Consider the following 18680-nt stretch of genomic DNA (forward strand, 5'->3'; position numbering starts at 1 on the left):
ATCATGATGCCTGGCTAATTAAAAAAATTTTTTTTGTAGCGATGGGGTCTCATCACCTTGCCCAGACCCATCTCAAGACTCCTAGGCTCAAGTGATCATTCCATGTTGGTCTCCCAAAGTGCTGAGATTACAGGTGTGAACCACCGTGCCTGGCCCCATAACTTCATTTTTGTGTGAAGTTGCCCAGCTTAAGGGCCGGCCACTAAATGGACAGTAAAGACTCTCTAATAGTGTGGATTGGTGGGCAGTCTGATTCCTCTGGCTTAAACCAAAATGCAAACATGAAAGGAGGCATGGCCATAGACCCCCAGTGAGAATTCTTTACTGTCATGCCACAGAAGCTGAAGAGGGATGAAAAAGCAGTTTGACCAGCAAGCTTGCTGGTTCCCTAGGCCACCCTTTCTTCTCTCCTTTTCAGTTCCTCCTTCCCTCTAACTTGGAGCTGTTAACTCCAGCCCATCTATCTGTTTCTGATTAAGAAAGCTTCAAGCCTTATAAGGCCCTCTGTTGCCTATGGTTTATGTTGGCTGGAGAGCAAGGTTGTTTTTTTGCAAAGTCTGATTCAAAGAAGTGGCAAGGGCTTACGTAGGCTGTGTGTGTCCGCCTCCTGGGGCTGGACTGCCTTATTGGAACAGGTTCCTTTGAGGGAGCCTGAGAGTAAGGGGGGGCTTACTACCGCTTACCCTTAGTGGTGGCTCTGTAAGGCTAATGTGTGGTGTGGCCGCAGGGCTTCCTGGCAAGTGTATTCGCTGCGAACTTAAAGGTAAAAGCAAGCCCCTGTTTACCTACACAGTGTACCTGTCATGCTACCAGCCACAGAGGCATCCTGTTTCAGGAATCAAGTCTGGAAGCAGCTTCTGCTTATTAATTAAGAACTAAAGTCCCTTGGCTCTTCAGGCACATCATTTTCCCCCTGGAGAGAGTTTGGTGGACCGTATCCCTTGGGGTTCTTGCGAGTCCCACTGGCCTTCCGTGCAGTGACGTTGGAGAGCCCTTTCTCTGAGAGCCATTCTCTGACCTCATCTTCACCTCCCCTCTTGCTACCTCTTGAGTCAGCCAAGCCTGTTCCTGCCTTAGGACTTTGGCACATGTTCTTCCTGCCTGGAACTTTCTCCCCGCTCTCCTCCTGCCTTCCCCCAGATCTTGGCACAGTTCTCAAGTGTTCCAGTTCTGATGCCACCTCTTCCAAGAGGCATTCCCGCCTCATTCTGTCTGCAGCTTCCCCTTCCAAGTGTTCCATCCAGCCTTTCTCATTTCAACCACAGCACACAGAAAAGGACTAGGTGACCATTCCTCAACTCTCCCAGCTACACGCACAGGGATATAGGTAATTCATCACATGCAAGGGCAGCCTTAGGGTCCAGTTCTCTCAATCAGTTGAGAGAGGCTGCAGGTCTTTACATTTAAGTCGCTGAATCTTTGCAGTATCTTACCTATAATTTGACTCTCTACCCTTCCTTCCACCTTTGCTTCCTGAGGGATCTCTTTCCCTTATGTGCCCAGCGAACTTGGCTCACAGTGCGTGTTAAACTCTTTGTTGAATGACTGGCCCTGAGAGGTCCAGCCATCTGATGCTGGCTAGCCCTCAGTGCCTTGCTTCCAGAGGGGTCTAACCTGTCAATAAGCATGCTCTCTTTTTGATATTACTATTATGTCAGCTGGGCAGTTGGGGGTCTCTGAAGCAAAATTGGCACCAATTATTATAGGAAAATAAGGCCTTACAAGTTTGTACACAGATGAGTTGACATTAATACAAATTTAGGATGGTTAATAAGAAACATAAAGCTGTGTGGTAATAGAGCACGCATTGCTACTTGTATGTAGCTTAATAATGTGTTTTCTATCAAAACATTACTTGTAGAAAGATTTGGCTTTTGACTGTGTACAAGGCTTGAAAGGACAGTCCTTTGCCCACTGCCCCCCACCCCCATTGCTTTCAGTTCTTCCAGCTGTCCCCATCATTGTCAGTAGTATTATTTTCTTTCTTTTTAAGGATTATTATCTGATTTGTTTTTCTGCTGTGGGAGATAGGATTTAGCTCGTTCCTGTGCTTTTTTCTTCCCTCATCATCCCAGTGTAGAGATAGCCCAAGTTTTGGTCAAGTTGCTATTCAGAATATACATTATTATAATATGAACCTTGTTTATGGCTGCAAGGTTTTTAGTTTCCCATATTTCTTCTTTTCCTTCATTTTCTTCTTCTCCTCTCCTAGTTAATTTCCTTAGTTTCTTTTGCTTAATTTTCTGTCTGTCTCACCAGTTCCCTGACCACCTCCCAGCCTCCACCGTTGCTGTGGAACGCCTGTCATTGGGGGAAAGTGGGTTTCACTGTGGCTCCACATACCAGGTGCTCGCAAGAGTTCCACGTTGCTCCTGGGCACATCCCTTTTCCCTGGCTCTGCTTCCCCTTCAGCCTTGGAATTCCCTCTCCCCTTCTCTTGTCTCATTTCTGGATCCAGTGCCCCTCCTTTCTTGGTTGATTTCCTTGTCTTGGGGGAGCCCATCGTTCAGTAGCTTGCTGAGAAGGTGTGCGTGGTTTGTGGCCCACAAGAAGCCAGCCGATCCATGCAGGGACAGGCACCTTTGAAGGCATGGATTGGGCCTTCAGTTGGGTGGCTGAAGTCAGCAGACAACTAGGCCCGTGGAGCCCTTCCGCCAGGCCAGGCCAGGCCAGCAGAAGGTCTGACTTCACTTTTTAGAGAAGTTATAAATGTGGGGATCTGGATTTGGGTACCAGCTAGTGGTGAAAATGGGTCCCCCCCCCTTTTTTTTTTTTAAAAAGACAGCTCTCACTGTCCCCCAGGCTGGAGTGCAGTGATGCCATCATAGCTCACTGCAGCCTTGATTTCCTGAGCTCAAGGGATCCTCCCACCTCAGCCTGCTGAGTAGCTGGGACAAGAGGCATGTACTACTATGCCCGACTCATTCTTTTAAATTTGTTTTTGTAGAAATGAGGTCTCACCATGTTGCCCAGGCTAGTCTCGAACTCCTGGGCTCAAGTAATCTTCCAACTTCCCAAAGTGTTGGGATTACAGGTGTGAGCCATCGTGCCTGGCTGAAGATGGGTCTTGAATGAAAGTCTATATATTGAATGGGGCATCCCAACTCTCCTTGGCTCCCATAATGCTGGCATTCAGGCTTATATCCTCTCATTCCTACCCCAAGATACTAGAACATTCTAGTCTGAGGACACTGGCACCCCATTTTCTGTTCCTTCTTCATCCCTAACAGGGCACTTCCCTGTCCCTGGGAAAGGACAAAACTTTCAGTTGGTCAGTAGCAGAGAGTGGCAGTAACAAGCCCACTGGAGAAAAGGTCATTGCTTGTTTTTTGAGACAAGGTATCACTCTGTCGCCCAGGCTGGAGTGCAGTGGTGCGATCTCGGCTCACTGCAACCTCTGCCTCCTGGATTCAAGCAATTCTCCCACGTCAGCCTCTCGAGTAGTTGGGACTACAGGTGTGCGCCACTATGCCTGGGTAATTAAAAAAATTTTTTTTTTGTAGATACAAGGTCTCACTATATTGCCCAGGCTGGTTTTGAGCTCCTGGCCTCAAGCAATCCTCCCAAAGTGTTGGGGATTGCAGGCGTGAGCTACTGTGGTGGCCTGTTTGGGCTTTTTTTTTTTTTTTCTTCTGCCCTCATCTCCACTACTCCCCGCCCAGACTGAAAGTGCCTCGAGGGCAATGCCTTGCCTGATTAATTTGTGTCCCACCATGCTTTTCCCTGTTGAGTGCCAGTAATTATTTGTTGAATAGAAATTACCATCTATGCTTTTATGTGATTTCTGGGGTGGTTGTAGTTCACTGTCTGCCATTAGGAAGATCAGGGTCTTACCTCTTTGGTTTTGCCCATGTGAGGAGCTGTGAAGGGTTTTTTGCCGCACACCAACATCTTTTCTGATGTCTTTACTGGCTTTTAAGTAAAGTCGCTGTCAGGTGGCCATCGCGCACCTTTTGGGCAGTTTTGTGTAACGTCTTCTGTGGTCATGGGCGGGAACTCCATGTACCCAGGAAGGCATTCCTGGCACCTGTGTTGTGACCATCTTTAGAAACCTGTCAGAATTCACTTGTAAAGCAAGATGGTTGTCAAGGCCAGAGGTGAGGGGCAAGGTGAGAGTGACATAGTTTTCAAAGTTGTAAAATCCACACCCCTACCCCCCAAATGAAGTGATTAGGAAGACCTTTGTGTAGGAGGTGCTGATGATTTTTCCTTCATGAAAAGAGGCATGTGACTTATATCTGCCGTGGATGTGGCCAGCAGAGCAGGAAGGAGACTGGGCAGTTCACCGTTGGGTACTAAGTTTTCCAGAGTAGGAGTTAGTTTAACTTTTAGTTGGACTGAAGGAGCTCTTAATTTGAGGCCATGTCCAGAGATGGTATTTCTGGCTTTTGGCTTGTCTTACCTAGAGCTCCTGGTAGTGGATTCAGGGTTTCCATTTTGGCCATAGAAGGCTTTGCCAAGCAGGTGCTCAGACACTGCTGGGTTAAGCCTCTGGCCTTCTGGCCTTCCTCCTGTGAATTGGGCTGGAAAAGTGTCCCGAATTCCTGACAGCTGCTCTACATGGAAGGGCAGAAGCACCCCAAAGTGTGCTGGTCTGGTGGTGCTGGTCCCCTGGCTTCTCTATGGGCCATCATAATGGAGGGTGGGAGACAGTCCTGGACAGGACCTCACAGCCCCACTGTGAGCTAATTTGGGATCTCTAGGGTACCCACATGAAGTCATAGCTTACTGTGACTTACACAGGCCCCTAAGGATGAAGGTAACAGTCCTGTGAGCACTGAGGCTGGGCCGGGACCAACACCTGAGCCATGGCTCCAGCACTCTGATTCCTGGCCCAGCCATGCTGCTGAGGGCGCACAGCCCAGGCCTACCATCGCCCCCACCCTTGGTGGCAGAACTGAGCACTACCCAGCAAGGTAGGTGTTGGCGGCTGCAGCATGTATCCAGCCCTCCTGTTGGTTGGGGCCTTCTGGGAACACCCTTTAGAGCTGCATTGTCCAATAGGTAGCTGCCAGCTGCAGGTAGAGAGTTCAAGCTAAATTAACCTAAAGTAGAATTCAGTGCCCTAGTCACACTGGTCACATTTCAAGTGCTCAGTAACCTCCCATGACTGAGTGGCTGCCAGTATTGGATAGCAGTCACTCTTGAGGGTCACCCAGACCTTTACCTCTTGTGACGTACTCTACTTTACCATGTTGCAACTGCCGCGACTATGGCTCCTGTGGCGAAGGTCAAACTCTTTGTCTCTCCTGACCAGCACTTCAGCTCCTAGGATTTCTTCCTGTTTTACTCTGGGACTCACTGTTCCCTCCCATGCCCAAAGATATTAGAACCTCAATTTGTGTCCTGTCCCCCTCCCTACCCACCCGTTGCAGCCTAAGGAAATCCTGGCCCTCTTTGAGAAAGCCTTCCTGGGCTCCCTTTGGCCACTTCTCAGCTGCTTGTGGCACAGGGGTGTGTGTGAGTGAGTGAGAGAGATTGATTCTTCCATCAGAATCGTGTGCTTCTGGTGATCAGAATCTGCTGCTTGTAGCAACTTAAACATATTTGAATGAATGAGCAAAGTGAGTAATTGTGACCTGATGAGGAAATAGGTAAATGCATCTGATACAAGCCAAGAGGTGCTTTTGGAATCTTGTGGAGAACTCCAAGTTTGTGATTTTCCTCCACCAAACTCCCATGGAAGGGAGTATGCCTCTGCCTGGCCACAGTCTGCTGTCATTCTCTGAATGCAGTGGCTGAAGTGCTGGGCTTTAGGTTCTGATTCCCTGCCCTTGGAAGACCCCCTTCAAGGGGAAGAGTCCCTCAGCAGGAACTTAATGAGCTGGGCACTCTGGAGGTGGAGTGTCTTGGGCAGGCTCCTTCCTATTGGTAGAACACCCGGGGACAGCCTTTGTGAGTGTGAACACTGGAATAATGGAAGAAATGTTCAGATTCCAGTGTAAATGTTCATTCAGAACGCAAAGTGGATGTGGCTTCACTGACCAGGCCCAAGCCCAAACTGGGCTTGTTGGGCACTTGGCTCCTAAGCTGTTGTTTTTATGGTGGACTTTCCCATCAGTTACATGCGGCTCTTTTTGCAGTAACTGCAGCCAAATTGGCTTAGTCACTGGGACCAACACTCTTTGTACCGTTGCCGGGGATTTGTTTTCTTGTTTAGCAGAAGGCTGTAGCCTGCAGTTACCAGGTTTGTCAGCTGAGTTGAGAGTGAGGCCATTACTTTTCTGAGGGCTGTTCTGAGAAGCTACAGGTACCTCCCTGGAGAAAGAAGAGATCCTTTGGAACCTGGAGTGAGCAGATGAATGCTGAGGCCTGTGGCTGTAGCACGTGCCTAACTTCAGCTCTGTGTGGCCACTTGGCAACTAGCCAGTATGCATCTATTCCCAGGCAAATGGACCTGCTAAAAATAAGCAGGCAGCTATTTAATTCCAACAGATTCAAAATGACAGAGTGTCCTCCCCACCAACCCTAGGGCAGCGCTCTGCAGCATCCTTCTGGGAGGCTTTTCTCTGACTGCAGACAGGTCTGCCCTTAGTCCTGGGCCTGGGGGAGGAGCCAGCCTTTGATTAGCTTGTGAGTAGGAAGGCTTTGGGGACTACTGTGAAACCACTTAAATGTTGAGAAGTTCAGGTTTACAAAAACAAACACCTCAGGGCAAAGAGAGCAACTCCTAAGAGTCTGGCGCAGTGCGGGAAGGAAGATGTCAGAAGAGCCTTGTACGGCTGAAGGGGTGTGTGTCTGTATGAGAAGGTGGCACTATCTGGGCATTCAGGAAAGGCTGATGCATTTTATACCACCTCTTGTAGGCCTATCGGACCACGTAAATTGGGCAAAATGGCATCTTACCAATGCCCAAGAGAAGTCTATTTGACTGAGGTGAGAGTGGCTCAGGGGTGAGGGAGTGAGGGGCTAGCTGATTTTTTTTTTTTTTTTTTTTTTTTTTTTTTTTTTTTTTTTTTTTTTTTTGAGACAGAGTTTTGCTCTGTTGCCCAGGCTGGACTGCAGTGGTGCGAGCTCAGCTCACTGCAAGCTCCGCCTCCCGGGTTCATGCCATTCTCCTGCCTCAGCCTCCCGAGTAGCTGGGACTACAGGTGCCTGCCACCAAGCCCGACTAATTTTTTTTGTATTTTTAGTAGAGACGGGGTTTCACTGTATTAGCCAGGATGGTCTTGATCTCCTGATCTCATGATTTGCCCACCTCGGCCTCCCAAAGTGCTGGGATTACAGGCGTGAGCCACCGCACCTAGCCTAGCTGACTTCTTGACTAGTGGGAAGTGGGGGCTGGTGGAGGGGCATCTGTGAGGTGTCTTCTGGCAATGGGCGCCCTTATAGTGAGACCCAACCAAGGCCTGCTGATCCCAGGGTCTCTTGGCTCTGTTCTTGTTGGAGGATGGTTCACATCTCTAAGCACAGTTCCCTGGTAGCAAGGAAAAAAACACATCTTCCACTCTGCTCTTTGGGGATCTGGTAATCTCTGTTCTCAAGTGCTGGTGGAACGCTTCAAGCCAGGTAGTTCCTGTTCCTGGAAGCAATGGTGTGAGAAGGGCTTTATCTTGAGGCACTCACTGCATAGAAGCAGTGACACCTGGTTCCTGATTGCTCAGTCTTGGGTCTCTGGCTCTAGTCCAGAGTGCGGGCTGAAGGCTGGGGGAGTGATGGGCACTGGGAATTTAGGTGGGACATCCTGGATTCTGTGGGTTGGGTGAAGTGGGTAGCAGTATTCAGTGCCTTCTAGGAAGCCTTCCCTGGCTTGGAAATGTTGTAGAAACCATGTTTCCCAGGCATCAATTCTTCAGTAGCTCCAGTGACTATAGGGGTGACTCTAGAGGTGGTAGTCTGAGGGCTTAGAGCCTCAGTCTCTGGGGAACAAGCTGGGCTGGGAGGGCTAATGGTGGTGTCCCGGTAAGCTACAGAGCAGCAGGCAGAGATGGGTGTTGTGGCCTGCGGTGGTGATTCTGTGCATTCTGTCTGAGGACTGAGAACAGGGCAGGTGAAGTGCGGGGAGCCTAGTGACAGAAGACGCTGGGGACTGGGTATGGGTGGCCCAGGGTACAGGACCAAAGCCAGGGCAGAGGTGCGTGCTTTGAGTGTTGGGTCTCTACCTCACTGTAGTATAGCCCCCTTATGGGATCTTGGGAGGCTGGGTGTGGTGGTGTGGTGTGGGACCAGCAACTAACTGCCGGAGACAGGCAGGACCCCTTGGGATCAACTTTTAGTTCTAAAGGGGTGGGGCTTCTCCCAGCCATCTTGAGAGGTGGTTTGTGTTTTGAGCAGACAGCCAATTAGAGTCTGTGGCCTTGGGCCCTTGATAAGTAAAATAAGGAGAACTGGCCCCCGGTGGGGTAGCCGTTAGGATTTTTTTCTTCCTCTGTACCCCATCCCATTTAATCTTTTTCCTGAGATCGGATAATTGCTCATGGGAGTCACAGCTATAAATCTGGGTGAAATGGGATTGCCTAGTTAATAAGGAATCACAATCTAAATATACTGACCTGGCCAGGTGCGGTGGCTCACACCTATAATCCCAGCAGTTTTTGAGGCCAAGGTGGGTGGATCACCTGAGGTCAGGAGTTCGAGAACAGCCTGGCCAACATGGTGTGAAACTCCATCTCTGCTAAAAAAAAAAAAAAAAAAAAAACAAACACACGCACACACACACAAACATTAGCCAGGCATGGTGGCGTGTGCCTGTAACCCCAGCTACTTGGGAGGCTGAGGTGGGAGAATCACTTGAACCTAGGAGGTAGAGGTTGCTGTAAGCCGAGATCATGCCCCACTGCACTCCAGCTTGGGCCACAGAGCAAGACTGTCTTAAATAAATAAATAAGTAAACAAACAAACAAACAAACTGACCAGATGAAAACCTGGGTTTAGACTCCGCTCCTCTTCCTGCTGGCATGTGCCCTGCTGGGTAGGATTTGATCTCCTGACAGCAGGCCATGGGCACACTCCCCTATCCGTTGCAGCCTTTCCTCATAGCCACTTTCCCATCTCAAACTGTCCTTACTCTTTTTTTTTTTAAATTATTTTTTCCAGCCAGACCAACATGGAGAAACCCTGTCTCTACTAAAAATACAAAATTAGCTGGACATGGTGGCGCATGCCTGTAATGTCAGGTACTCAGGAGGCTGAGGCATAAGAATCACTTGAACCCAGGAGGCGGAGGTTGCGGTGAGCTGAGATCACGCCATTGCACTCCAGCCAGGCCAACGAGAGCAAAACGCCCATCTCAATAAATAAAATAAAATAAAATTATTTTTATTGGGCAGCCCCCAAACCAGAATAGGTTTAGGGAGACTTCCCTGTCTTTACTCTTTTATTTGAAAGACAATTGAACACAAAGCAAATACAAGGCAAATCTCCCATCATTACCACTTTTTTGGGTGTGGGCAGGTTGTTAGAGAACAGTGATTTTCATTTTTCCCCCCAGGATGGGGTCTCACTCTGTTGCAAGTGCAGTGGCACGATCTCAGCTCACTGCAACCTCCGCCTCCCTGGCTCAAGTGATCCTCCTGCCTCAGCCTCTGGAGCAGCTGGAATTATACCACCTGGCTAATTTTTTTTTTGTTTGTTTGTTTTTAGAGACAGGGTTTCACATGTTGCCCAGGCTGGTCTCAAACTCCTGGCCTCAAGCGATTTGCCGCTCCACCACCACCCCCAACCCCAGCCTTCCAAAGTGCTGGGATTTTGGGTGTGAGCCACCACACCTGGCCTCAGAACAGTGATTCTCAAACTTGACTGCACATTGTAATCACCTTGGTTTAAAAAAAAAACCCTGCCACTGGGGTCTCACTCTAAGATTCTGATTTAATAGGGCTGGTGCTGCCTTGGCCTTGGGCTTTTAAAAGCTTATCAGATGATTCTAATGTGAAGCCAAGTTGGAGAACAGTTGTGAAAGAAATTAAAAATCTCTCCTCCCAAAAGGAGGAAGTAAGACTCTTTATCTGTAGGTGAGAAATCCCAAGGAAATCTACTAAATGGTTAGAATTAGTGAGTTCAGCAAGTTTGCAGGATACAAGATCAGTGTGCAGAAACTTCCCCTCTCCTACAACTGAATGGCTTGTTGTGTGTCCTTCCCAGTTTTTCCATGGGATTATGTGAACATAGACATTCCATACACATGGCGGTCTGTACCTTCTTGTTTTACGTATCCAGGTGATTTTTTCCATGTCGGCACATGAGATCAACTTCTTTCTGTAACATCAGTATGTCCATGGATTCCATAATCTACCTAGCAGTGATTCCCCTGAAATGTTTGTTAATCCCAATTTTGTTTCAAATGATGCCTCAGCGGGCATTCTTCTATAGACCTCTGCCTATGCAGAGGTATGTGGGTTAAAAACATTTTGAAAAAAAAATTTTTAAGGCACTAGTCTCACTATGTTGCCCAGGCTGGTGGCAACTCCTGGACTTCAGCGAGCCTCCTGTCTCTGCCTCTTCAAGTAGCTGAGATCACAGGCGCTTGGTTTTGTGGATTTTTCTTTGTTGTGGTTTTGTTTTTTGTTTTTTTCTTAATTTGAAGATGCCAAGTGTGGGATTTCAGAGTTGTAGGATGTGGTTATGAGCTTTTAAGAGCTATCATAAGGCTTTCCGGAAAGGTAGTACAGACTTCCCCTTTTCTTGGCTCATATAGTGCCTCTTCCCCACAGTTCTAGAATAATGGGTTCCAGATTTAACATGGAAGAGAATTTAGGTACCCATCCCTTGGCTGTATGCCTTGAGCTTTTTTTTTTTTTTTTTTTTTGAGTCTCACTCTGTCACCCAGACTGGACTGCAGTGGCGCTATCTCGGCTCACTGCAACCTCTGCCTCCCGGGTTCAAGTGATTCTCCTGCTCAGCCTCCCGAGTAGCTGGGACTACAGGCTCCTGCCACAACGCCGGCTCTCTTTTTTTTTTGTATTTTTAGTAGAAAAATCTTGATCTCCTGACCTCGTGATCCACCTGCCTCAGCCTCTGAAAGTGCTAGGATTATAGGCCTGAGCCACCGCACCCAGCCTCCTTGAGCTATTTTAACCTTTAAGATAGTAATACATTTGGCTGGGCGCCGTGGCCTGTCATCCCAGCACTTTGGGAGGCCGGCTGGCGGATCACCTGAGGTCTGGAGTTCCAGCCTAGCCAACATGGTGAAACCCCATCTCTACCAAAAATACAAAAATTAGCCAGGTGTGGTGGTAGGCGCCTCTAGACCCAGCTACTCTGGAGGCTAAGGCAGGAGAATTGCATGAACCTGGAGGCAGAGGTTGTAATGAGCCGAGGTCACACCACTGCACTCCAGCCTGGACAACAGCGAGATAAAAGGAAAACAATCTAGCAAGGTTCTGTGTTTGAATGTGAAGCAAAACGGTAGCACTAAATTTCCTCCCTGAGGAATTGATGTAAAGCCTTAGCCCTGGCCACTGCCTAGCCCTGCATTGTGCTTCAAATGCTATCATTGCTGCTGCTTCAAATATCAGCAAGAAAGTTTATCTTTAAAGATATAGGGACTTTCAAATGGAGGTGACCAGAAGGTCACTACCACTGCCCCCACTTCATCACTTTAGGGGCAGAACACACCTCTTAGCATTCCTTCATAAACTGTAAGGGCCTTCTCAATCCCCTAGGGGTCTTGTTAAAATGCAGGTCTGAGGTGAGACTGGGATACTGCATTTCTAGCAAGGTCCTAGGCAATATTCAGGACTTCTGGTACATGGATCGCACTTCCAGAAGCAGAGTCCTAGAGTAGTGGTTCCCAGCCTTGGCTGGAAAGTAGAACCCCTCAGGGAACTTTTAAAAGTACTGATGTTCTGGTTCTGCCAGAAAACAATATAAGTCAAACCAATATGAGTGTTAAAACATGTACATTTGTTATCTCTAAAAGAAAACAAACCCAAATAAGGTGTAATTCAGCTTGTCAGTTCAAGGATTTTTGGTTTTAAAAAGACATTACTTTGGCAGAGAGATTTAACGTTTGCTGGCATAGGAAACATTGAATGTAAGTGTCCTAGAATAAGCCCGTCATATACCTTTAATGAGTGTTAACTCTGCTTTGCAAAGAACTTTCTATATCTCAGCTAATCCTTATACCGACCATCCATTAAGAGATGTGTCCCCGTCTTACAGATGAGGAAAAATTGAGTTTTCTATCCCCTTTACATGTCTGTTGCCTTCTTCTAGGCTCTTACCATTCCTCCTTGCTTAGACTTAACTGACTTAGGTTTCTAGGTTCCTTCTGCTCGATGTACTTCACTTTTCTTTTTTGAGATGGAGTCTTGATCTCGGCTCACTGCAACCTCCGCCCCCCGGGTTCAAGCAATTCTCCTGCCTCAGCCTCCTGAGTAGCTGGGATTACAGGCGCCTGCCACCATGCCCAGCTAATTTTTGCATTTTTAGTAGAGACAGGGTTTCACTGTGTTGCCCAGCCTAGTCTCGAACTTCTGGCCTTAGGTGATCTGCCCAGCTCTGCCTCCCAAAGTGCTGGAATTTCAGGCTTCAGGTGTGAGCCACTGCACCCAGCCTTGATGCACTTTTCATCCTGTTCCCAGAATTGCCTTCTAGAAACAATTTGATGTGTGTGCCTTGCAGAGCTATGCTGGTTCTCTATTGTCTGCAGGATAAAGTCCAGACTACGCAGTGGGGCCCTAGGACACCCTCACTGACCCCACAATGGTACAGATGCTCCTCAGCTTACAATGGAGTTACATCCTGGTAGACCCATTATAAGCTGAAAATGGCGTAAATCGAAAATAAATACATCTAATGCACCTAACCTACTGAACGCCATAGTTTAGCCCAGCCTACTTTACACGAGCTGAGAACACTCACAGTAGTCTACAATTGGGCAAAATCACCTAGCAACATGGTGCATTCTGGAGTGCTCATTGTTCACCCTTGTGATAGAGTGGATAACTGGGAGCTAGCATCGCGAGAGAGGAGCGCATCACCTATCTCTAGTCCAGGAAAAGATCAGAATCCAAAATTGGAAGTATAGTTTCCACTGAACGGGTATTGTTTTCACACCATTGTAAAGTTGAAAAATTCTCAGTTGAGCCTTGGAAGATCAGGGACCGCCTGTACTTGAATCTTCCAAGTCTGACCTGACCTTCATGCTGCAGTTTGCTGTGTTGGTCCCTCACCCTGGAGCATCTCCTTAGCCATTTGGAATTTTATTCCTCCTTCATTCTCACCGTCTCTAATTGCTGAGTAACAAAGTTCCATTTCATTGACTCATGGGTGGATATGAGGGACCCATGTACATGTGGATTCCATGGGGGTTTGAAATGCTCCGATGCCACTCGATAGATAAAAATGTTCTGTGAGTTTAGAGAACTGAGCCACACTGAGCAGAGCTAGCCCCTTTGGGAAACATAGGGAGAAATTGGCATCATGAAGTGATGAAGGGAGGGATTTGGGTTAAAGAATAGAATGCTCGGTTTGTTTCAAGAAGGTGCGTGAGTTGGGGAGCATGGAAGGGAAGATGCCTCTTCTTGGCCACTGACCCGTAGTGGATCACACAGAGGGTAGACTGGTACGAGCTGAGAGGCGTGCTCCTCCTGGAGGGCAGGGAAGGCGGAGGAGATGGCTCCGGCCCTACCCTGTTGACTGTCTTGCATGTGCGGTTGCCAGTATCTTCCTACCTGGCTCTGTAACATCCTTCCTCCCCGCTCTCCTGCTCTCCTCAGGTGTAATTACTTCAAGCCTCCAGGATGGCAATCCAGTTCCGTTCGCTCTTCCCCTTGGCATTGCCTGGGATGCTGGCGCTCCTCGGCTGGTGGTGGTTTTTCTCTCGTAAAAAAGGCCATGTCAGCAGCCATGATGGGCAGGTGGAGGCTGGTGCTGTGCAGCTGAGGGCTGACCCTGCCATCAGGGAACCTCTCCCCATGGAAGACGTCTGTACCGAAGTAGTGTCCACACCCCCCAGTGTCACACAGCTGCCGGAAAAGGAACTGTCCACCGTGAGCAAGCTGCCTGCAGAGCCCCCAGCATTGCTCCGGACACACCCACCTTGCCGAAGATCAGAGTCCTCGGGCGTTCTTCCTAACACCACAGACATGAGATCGCGACCAGGAACACGGAGAGACGACAGTACAAAGCTGGAGCTAGCTCTGACAGGTGGCGAAGCCAAATCGATTTCTCTAGAGTGCCCCCTTTCATCTCCAAAGGGTGTACTATTCCCCCACAAATCAGCTGAGGTGTGTAAGCAAGACTCCCCGTTCAGCAGGGTGCCAAGGAGGGTCCAGCCAGGCTACCCTGCAGTCCCCGCAGAGAAGCGTAGCTCTGGGGAGAGGGCAAGAGAGACAGGTGGGGCCGAAGGGACCGGTGATGCCGTGTTGAGGGAAAAGGTGCTTGAAGAAGCTCTATTGTCTCAGGAGCATGTCTTGGAATTGGAGAACAGCAAGGCCCCCAGCCTGGCCTCTTTAGACGGGGAAGAAGATAAGGGGAAGAGCAGCTCATCCCAGGTCGTGGGGCCGGTGCAGGAGGAAGAGTATGTAGCAGAGAAGTTGCCAGGTGGGTTCATTGAGTCGGCTCACACAGAGCTGGCAAAGGACGATGCGGCGCCAGCACCCCCAGTCACAGACGCCAAAGCCCAGGACAGAGGTGTCGAGGGAGAACTGGGCAATGAGGAGGGCTCGGATAGAAATGAGGAGGGCTTAGATAGAAATGAGGAGAGCTTGGGTAGAAATGAGGAGAGCTTGGATAGAAATGAGGAGAGCTTGGATATAAATGAGGAGAGCTTGGGTAGAAATGAGGAGAGCTTGGGTAGAAATGAGGAGAGCTTGGGTAGAAATGAGGAGAGCTTGGGTAGAAATGAGGAGAGCTTAGATAGAAATGAGGAGAGCTTGGGTAGAAATGAGGAGAGCTTGGGTAGAAATGAGGAGAGCTTGGGTAGAAATGAGGAGAGCTCGGATAGAAATGAGGAGAGCTCGGATAGAAATGAGGAGAGCTTGGGTAGAAATGAGGAGAGCTTGGATAGAAATGAGGAGAGCTTGGATATAAATGAGGAGAGCTTGGGTAGAAATGAGGAGAGCTTGGGTAGAAATGAGGAGAGCTTGGGTAGAAATGAGGAGAGCTTGGGTAGAAGTGAGGAGAGCTTGGGTAGAAGTGAAGAGAGCTTGGGTAGAAGTGAGGAGAGCTTGGATAGAAGTGAGGAGAGCTTGGGTAGAAGTGAGGAGAGCTTGGGTAGAAATGAGGAGAGCTTGGGTAGAAATGAGGAGAGCTTGGATAGAAATGTGGAGAGCTTGGATAGAAATGTGGAGAGCTTGGATAGAAATGAGGAGATTGAGCAGGCTGCCTTCCAGATAATCTCCCAAGTGATCTCAGAAGCAACCGAACAGGTGCTGGCCACCACGGTGGGCAAGGTTGCAGGTTGTGTGTATCAGGCCAGTCAGCTCCAAGGGCAGAAGGAAGAGACCTGTGTCCCAGTTCACCAGAAAACTGTCTTGGGCCCAGACACTGCAGAGCCTGCCACAGCAGAGGCAGCTGCTGCCCCACCGGATGCTGCCCTCCCCTTGCCAGGCCTACCAGCAGAGGGCTCACCACCACCAAAGACCTACGTGAGCTGCCTGAATAGCCCTCTGTCCAGCCCCACCAAGGACAGTAAGCCAAAGATCTCTGCACACCATATCTCCCTGGCCCCCTGCCTGGCACCGACCACCCCCAGTGAAGAGTCACCGGACCGGGCAGGCATCCTGGTGGAAGATGCCACCTGTGTCACCTGCATGTCAGACAGCAGCCAAAGTGTCCCTTTGGTGGCTTCCCCAGGACACTGCTCAGATGCTGTCAGCACTTCAGGGCTTGAAGACTCTTGCACAGAGACCAGCTCAAGCCCCAGGGACAAGGCCATCACCCCGCCACTGCCAGAAAGTACTGTGCCCTTCAGCAATGGGGTGCTGAAGGGGGAGTTGTCAGACTTGGGGGCTGAGGATGGATGGACCATGGATGCGGAAGCAGATCATTCAGGAGGTAGGAGGGTCTCGGGTTCATTTAGAGGATAGGGCGCTCCCAGTATTCCTTGGAGAAAGGCTGCCAGGCTGCCTCTCCCTTCTGCTACTTGTGCAGCAAAGTCATGGTGCTCTTTGCTGTTTATCCCAACCTGCAGAGAGCTGGACACAGCGTAGAGCTGGTGGGTAACTGAGGAGAGTTAGATTGCCCTGAAACCCCAAGTCGTGGGAGCTGTAATTTGGTTCCTCAGCCGGTGACCTTCCCCTGTGAGCCCTTCCCAAGGAACTAGCGCCAAGTTGGGCTCGCTGATTAACATTAGTGTGCCTCTTTTTCTTTGTTTAAAAAAATTATTATTTTGGTGCAGATGGAGTCTTCCTGTGTTGCCCAGGCTGGTCTCGCACTCCTGGGCTCAAGTGATCCTTCCGCCTTCGGCCTCCCAGAGTGCTGGGATTATAGGTGTGAGCCACCATGCCCAGCCCATTTTTTTTCTTTTTTAAACACTAACCTCTTTGTGTGTGCGTGTGTGTGTGTTTTAATGGAGAGGCCTCCTTAGCTTTACTTCCCTTGAGTGCCAGGTATGGGTGTGAGTGTTCTGAATGGTTTTTATTTCCATTTAATCATGTACTTGTTCCCATGTCTTCACCTGCTTTCCTTCTCCAGAAGCTCTTACAGGGTAAGTGCCCAAAGAACGGCCACAGCTTTGAATACTTGTGGGAGGCTCGAGCTTCCTGAGTTGTCGCTGTCACCTTTGCAGAAAGCCTCAGCCATTTTCTTTCTGTGCAGTTGCAGCTCCACCCCCGGGAAAGCGGGGCACTTTGATAACGAGGTGTCCTGGGTTTTTCGAGTGCTGACCCCAGCGTAGACAGTTCAGACCGCTAACTTACAGGTCAGCAGCTCCTGACCCTGCTTCTGCAGCCACCCTGGGGTGTTTTCATTTATCTCATGGAGAGAGGCCGTGAATATCCCGAGTGGCTCTCTGACTTGCTTGTCCTGGAGCCATTCCCTCCCATTTCAGCTCCAGGAAGATTGGGAATCTTTATTGGGAATTTTACCACTTTCAGCAACATCTAGTTTGTACCACACACTACATTTAGTCACCTCCAAGATGCTGTTAAGACACTACTGTTTTCATGTACCTTGGAAAGAAGAAAGTGCTGCCAGTCATGATTATAGAAGGCAAGATACTATATGATGCATCCTAATCTCGGGATGTTTAAATGTTTCTTAAAATACTGCATCTTAAAGTGGGTGATTTTTATTTTATTTATTTTTTAAGAATAAAGGAGTTTCCCTTTGCTTACTGCCTGCCCCTCAGCTGAATTAACAAGCCACGCAGCCTTGTCTGCCAGCTCTAGATGGATAGTAGTAGCTACTCAGACCTGTTGAAGTCTTCTGAGTTTAGGCTTGAACCTAAGCCGTAGTGATGGGCAGGGAGGTTTAGGGATGGCGGGTGGAAATGAGATAATACTGTCCATGAGCATGTGGTGGGTGCCAAGCGCCAGGTTAGTGCCTCGCATGTACCCTCAAGTCAGCCCTGCTTTGTGTGTGAGGAAGTTGAAGCTGAGAGGGGACCAGGGACCACCCCACTGAGGGAGCTGGAAGCTGGCCTTTGAGTGCAGCCTGCTAGAGTCCTGGTGTGGTTCTGAGCCACTGCTGGGAGCCATTGGGATGGCAGGTGTTAGCCAGTCCCATTCTGTGGGACAGAGGCTGGACGCTGTGAGTGAGCAGAGCTCCCCGCCCCCTCCCCCAACCGCTGTCAGCCTGTTATGCTTCCAGCAGGCTAGCCAAGCAGTCTTCCCCCAGAAGGGGTACTTCTCCCTGCATGAATCCTGTTCCAAGCGCCTAGTGTTAAGGGGGGAAGTCACTTTGAAGGTGATTCTTCCTTAGCTGGGAGCAGGATCTCTTGGGCCTTAGTTCTCTGCATCCAGTGTATGGGTTACTTGGCAAAGGATTATACCCAGGGTTTGGAGAAACCATGTGGAAGGTAACCTAATTGGTAGACTCTCAGGAGTGATCTATTTCTGGTGATTGAGTCATCCATATTTAAGCCAGGACCACTTCTCTTGAGCTGATCTGGACCCGCTTTTTTGTGACGGTCCCTTTGGCACACTCTTGAGCGAGAGTGGAACAGCCCAGGTCGGGAGCAGAATCTGTTCCCATTGGGTTTTCTTGGGCATGAGCTTTGGCTCAGTCTTTTGACCAAGGGAGTATTTGAGCCAGAAGAGTGTTCAGAGTTGCACGAATCAGGCCTAAGCAAAGGGAAAGGAGACTCTCCTTTTTTAGTCCACATATGGCAGAGGAACGAGTGGGTCCCCGCTAGGTATAAGAATGGGGCCCTCAGGTAGGCCAGTGAGGACTTTGTCTAGCTCTGCTGGGCTGAAGGCCAGTACCTGTGACCCTGGGACTGGGCCCTGGGGACAGGAGACCGACCCTTGGTCTGAGGGGGTAGGATAGTTGGAAGGGTGTCAGGGTGTTTGCGGTCCCTCGGCCTGGCTCTCAGGACCATGTGGAACTCAAGCATGTCTCCTCCCCCGCCCTGTGGGCTCCCCTTCCCTGGGCGCAGTCTGTCTCTTCCGAGTTCACCACTTGTGTCTCTGCTCCAGCAGCTGTGGCTGGGTGCGGCTGCCAATTAAGCAAGTGGGACTGTAAGTGACAGGCTAAAATTAGGTGTATCGACACCCCCAGTCCTCCTTTCACTGGGGTTGTTCTGAGCCTTCTAGACTGTAAGTTGACAGTCATCTGCCAAGCTTGAGGAGCGGGTG

At 49.4% G+C, this 18680-nt stretch overlaps 1 protein-coding gene across 13 annotated transcripts in view; it reads left to right on the top strand.

Annotated features, from left to right (window-relative positions):
- Window positions 1-18680, top strand: part of AKAP1 (A-kinase anchoring protein 1) — a 36740-nt gene that overhangs the window by 6640 nt on the left and 11420 nt on the right. For 7 of the 13 annotated variants that reach the window (XR_010117974.1, XR_010117975.1, XM_063628423.1 and 4 more), the window contains exon 2: window positions 13659-15939. Coding sequence is in view for 11 of the 13 variants with exons in the window: in XM_063628423.1 (XP_063484493.1) it covers window positions 13683-15939 (2257 nt within the window). In the remaining 2 variants the exon portion in view is untranslated. Of the gene's footprint in view, window positions 1-4725; window positions 4917-13658; window positions 15940-16701; window positions 16805-18680 lie in introns of those variants that run through there. The other 6 variants (XM_063628426.1, XM_063628425.1, XM_063628427.1 and 3 more) reach the window with 4 other exon arrangements.

Source organism: Symphalangus syndactylus, chromosome 20 (assembly GCF_028878055.3).
Source record: "Symphalangus syndactylus isolate Jambi chromosome 20, NHGRI_mSymSyn1-v2.1_pri, whole genome shotgun sequence".
NCBI classification, from domain to species: domain Eukaryota; kingdom Metazoa; phylum Chordata; class Mammalia; order Primates; family Hylobatidae; genus Symphalangus; species Symphalangus syndactylus.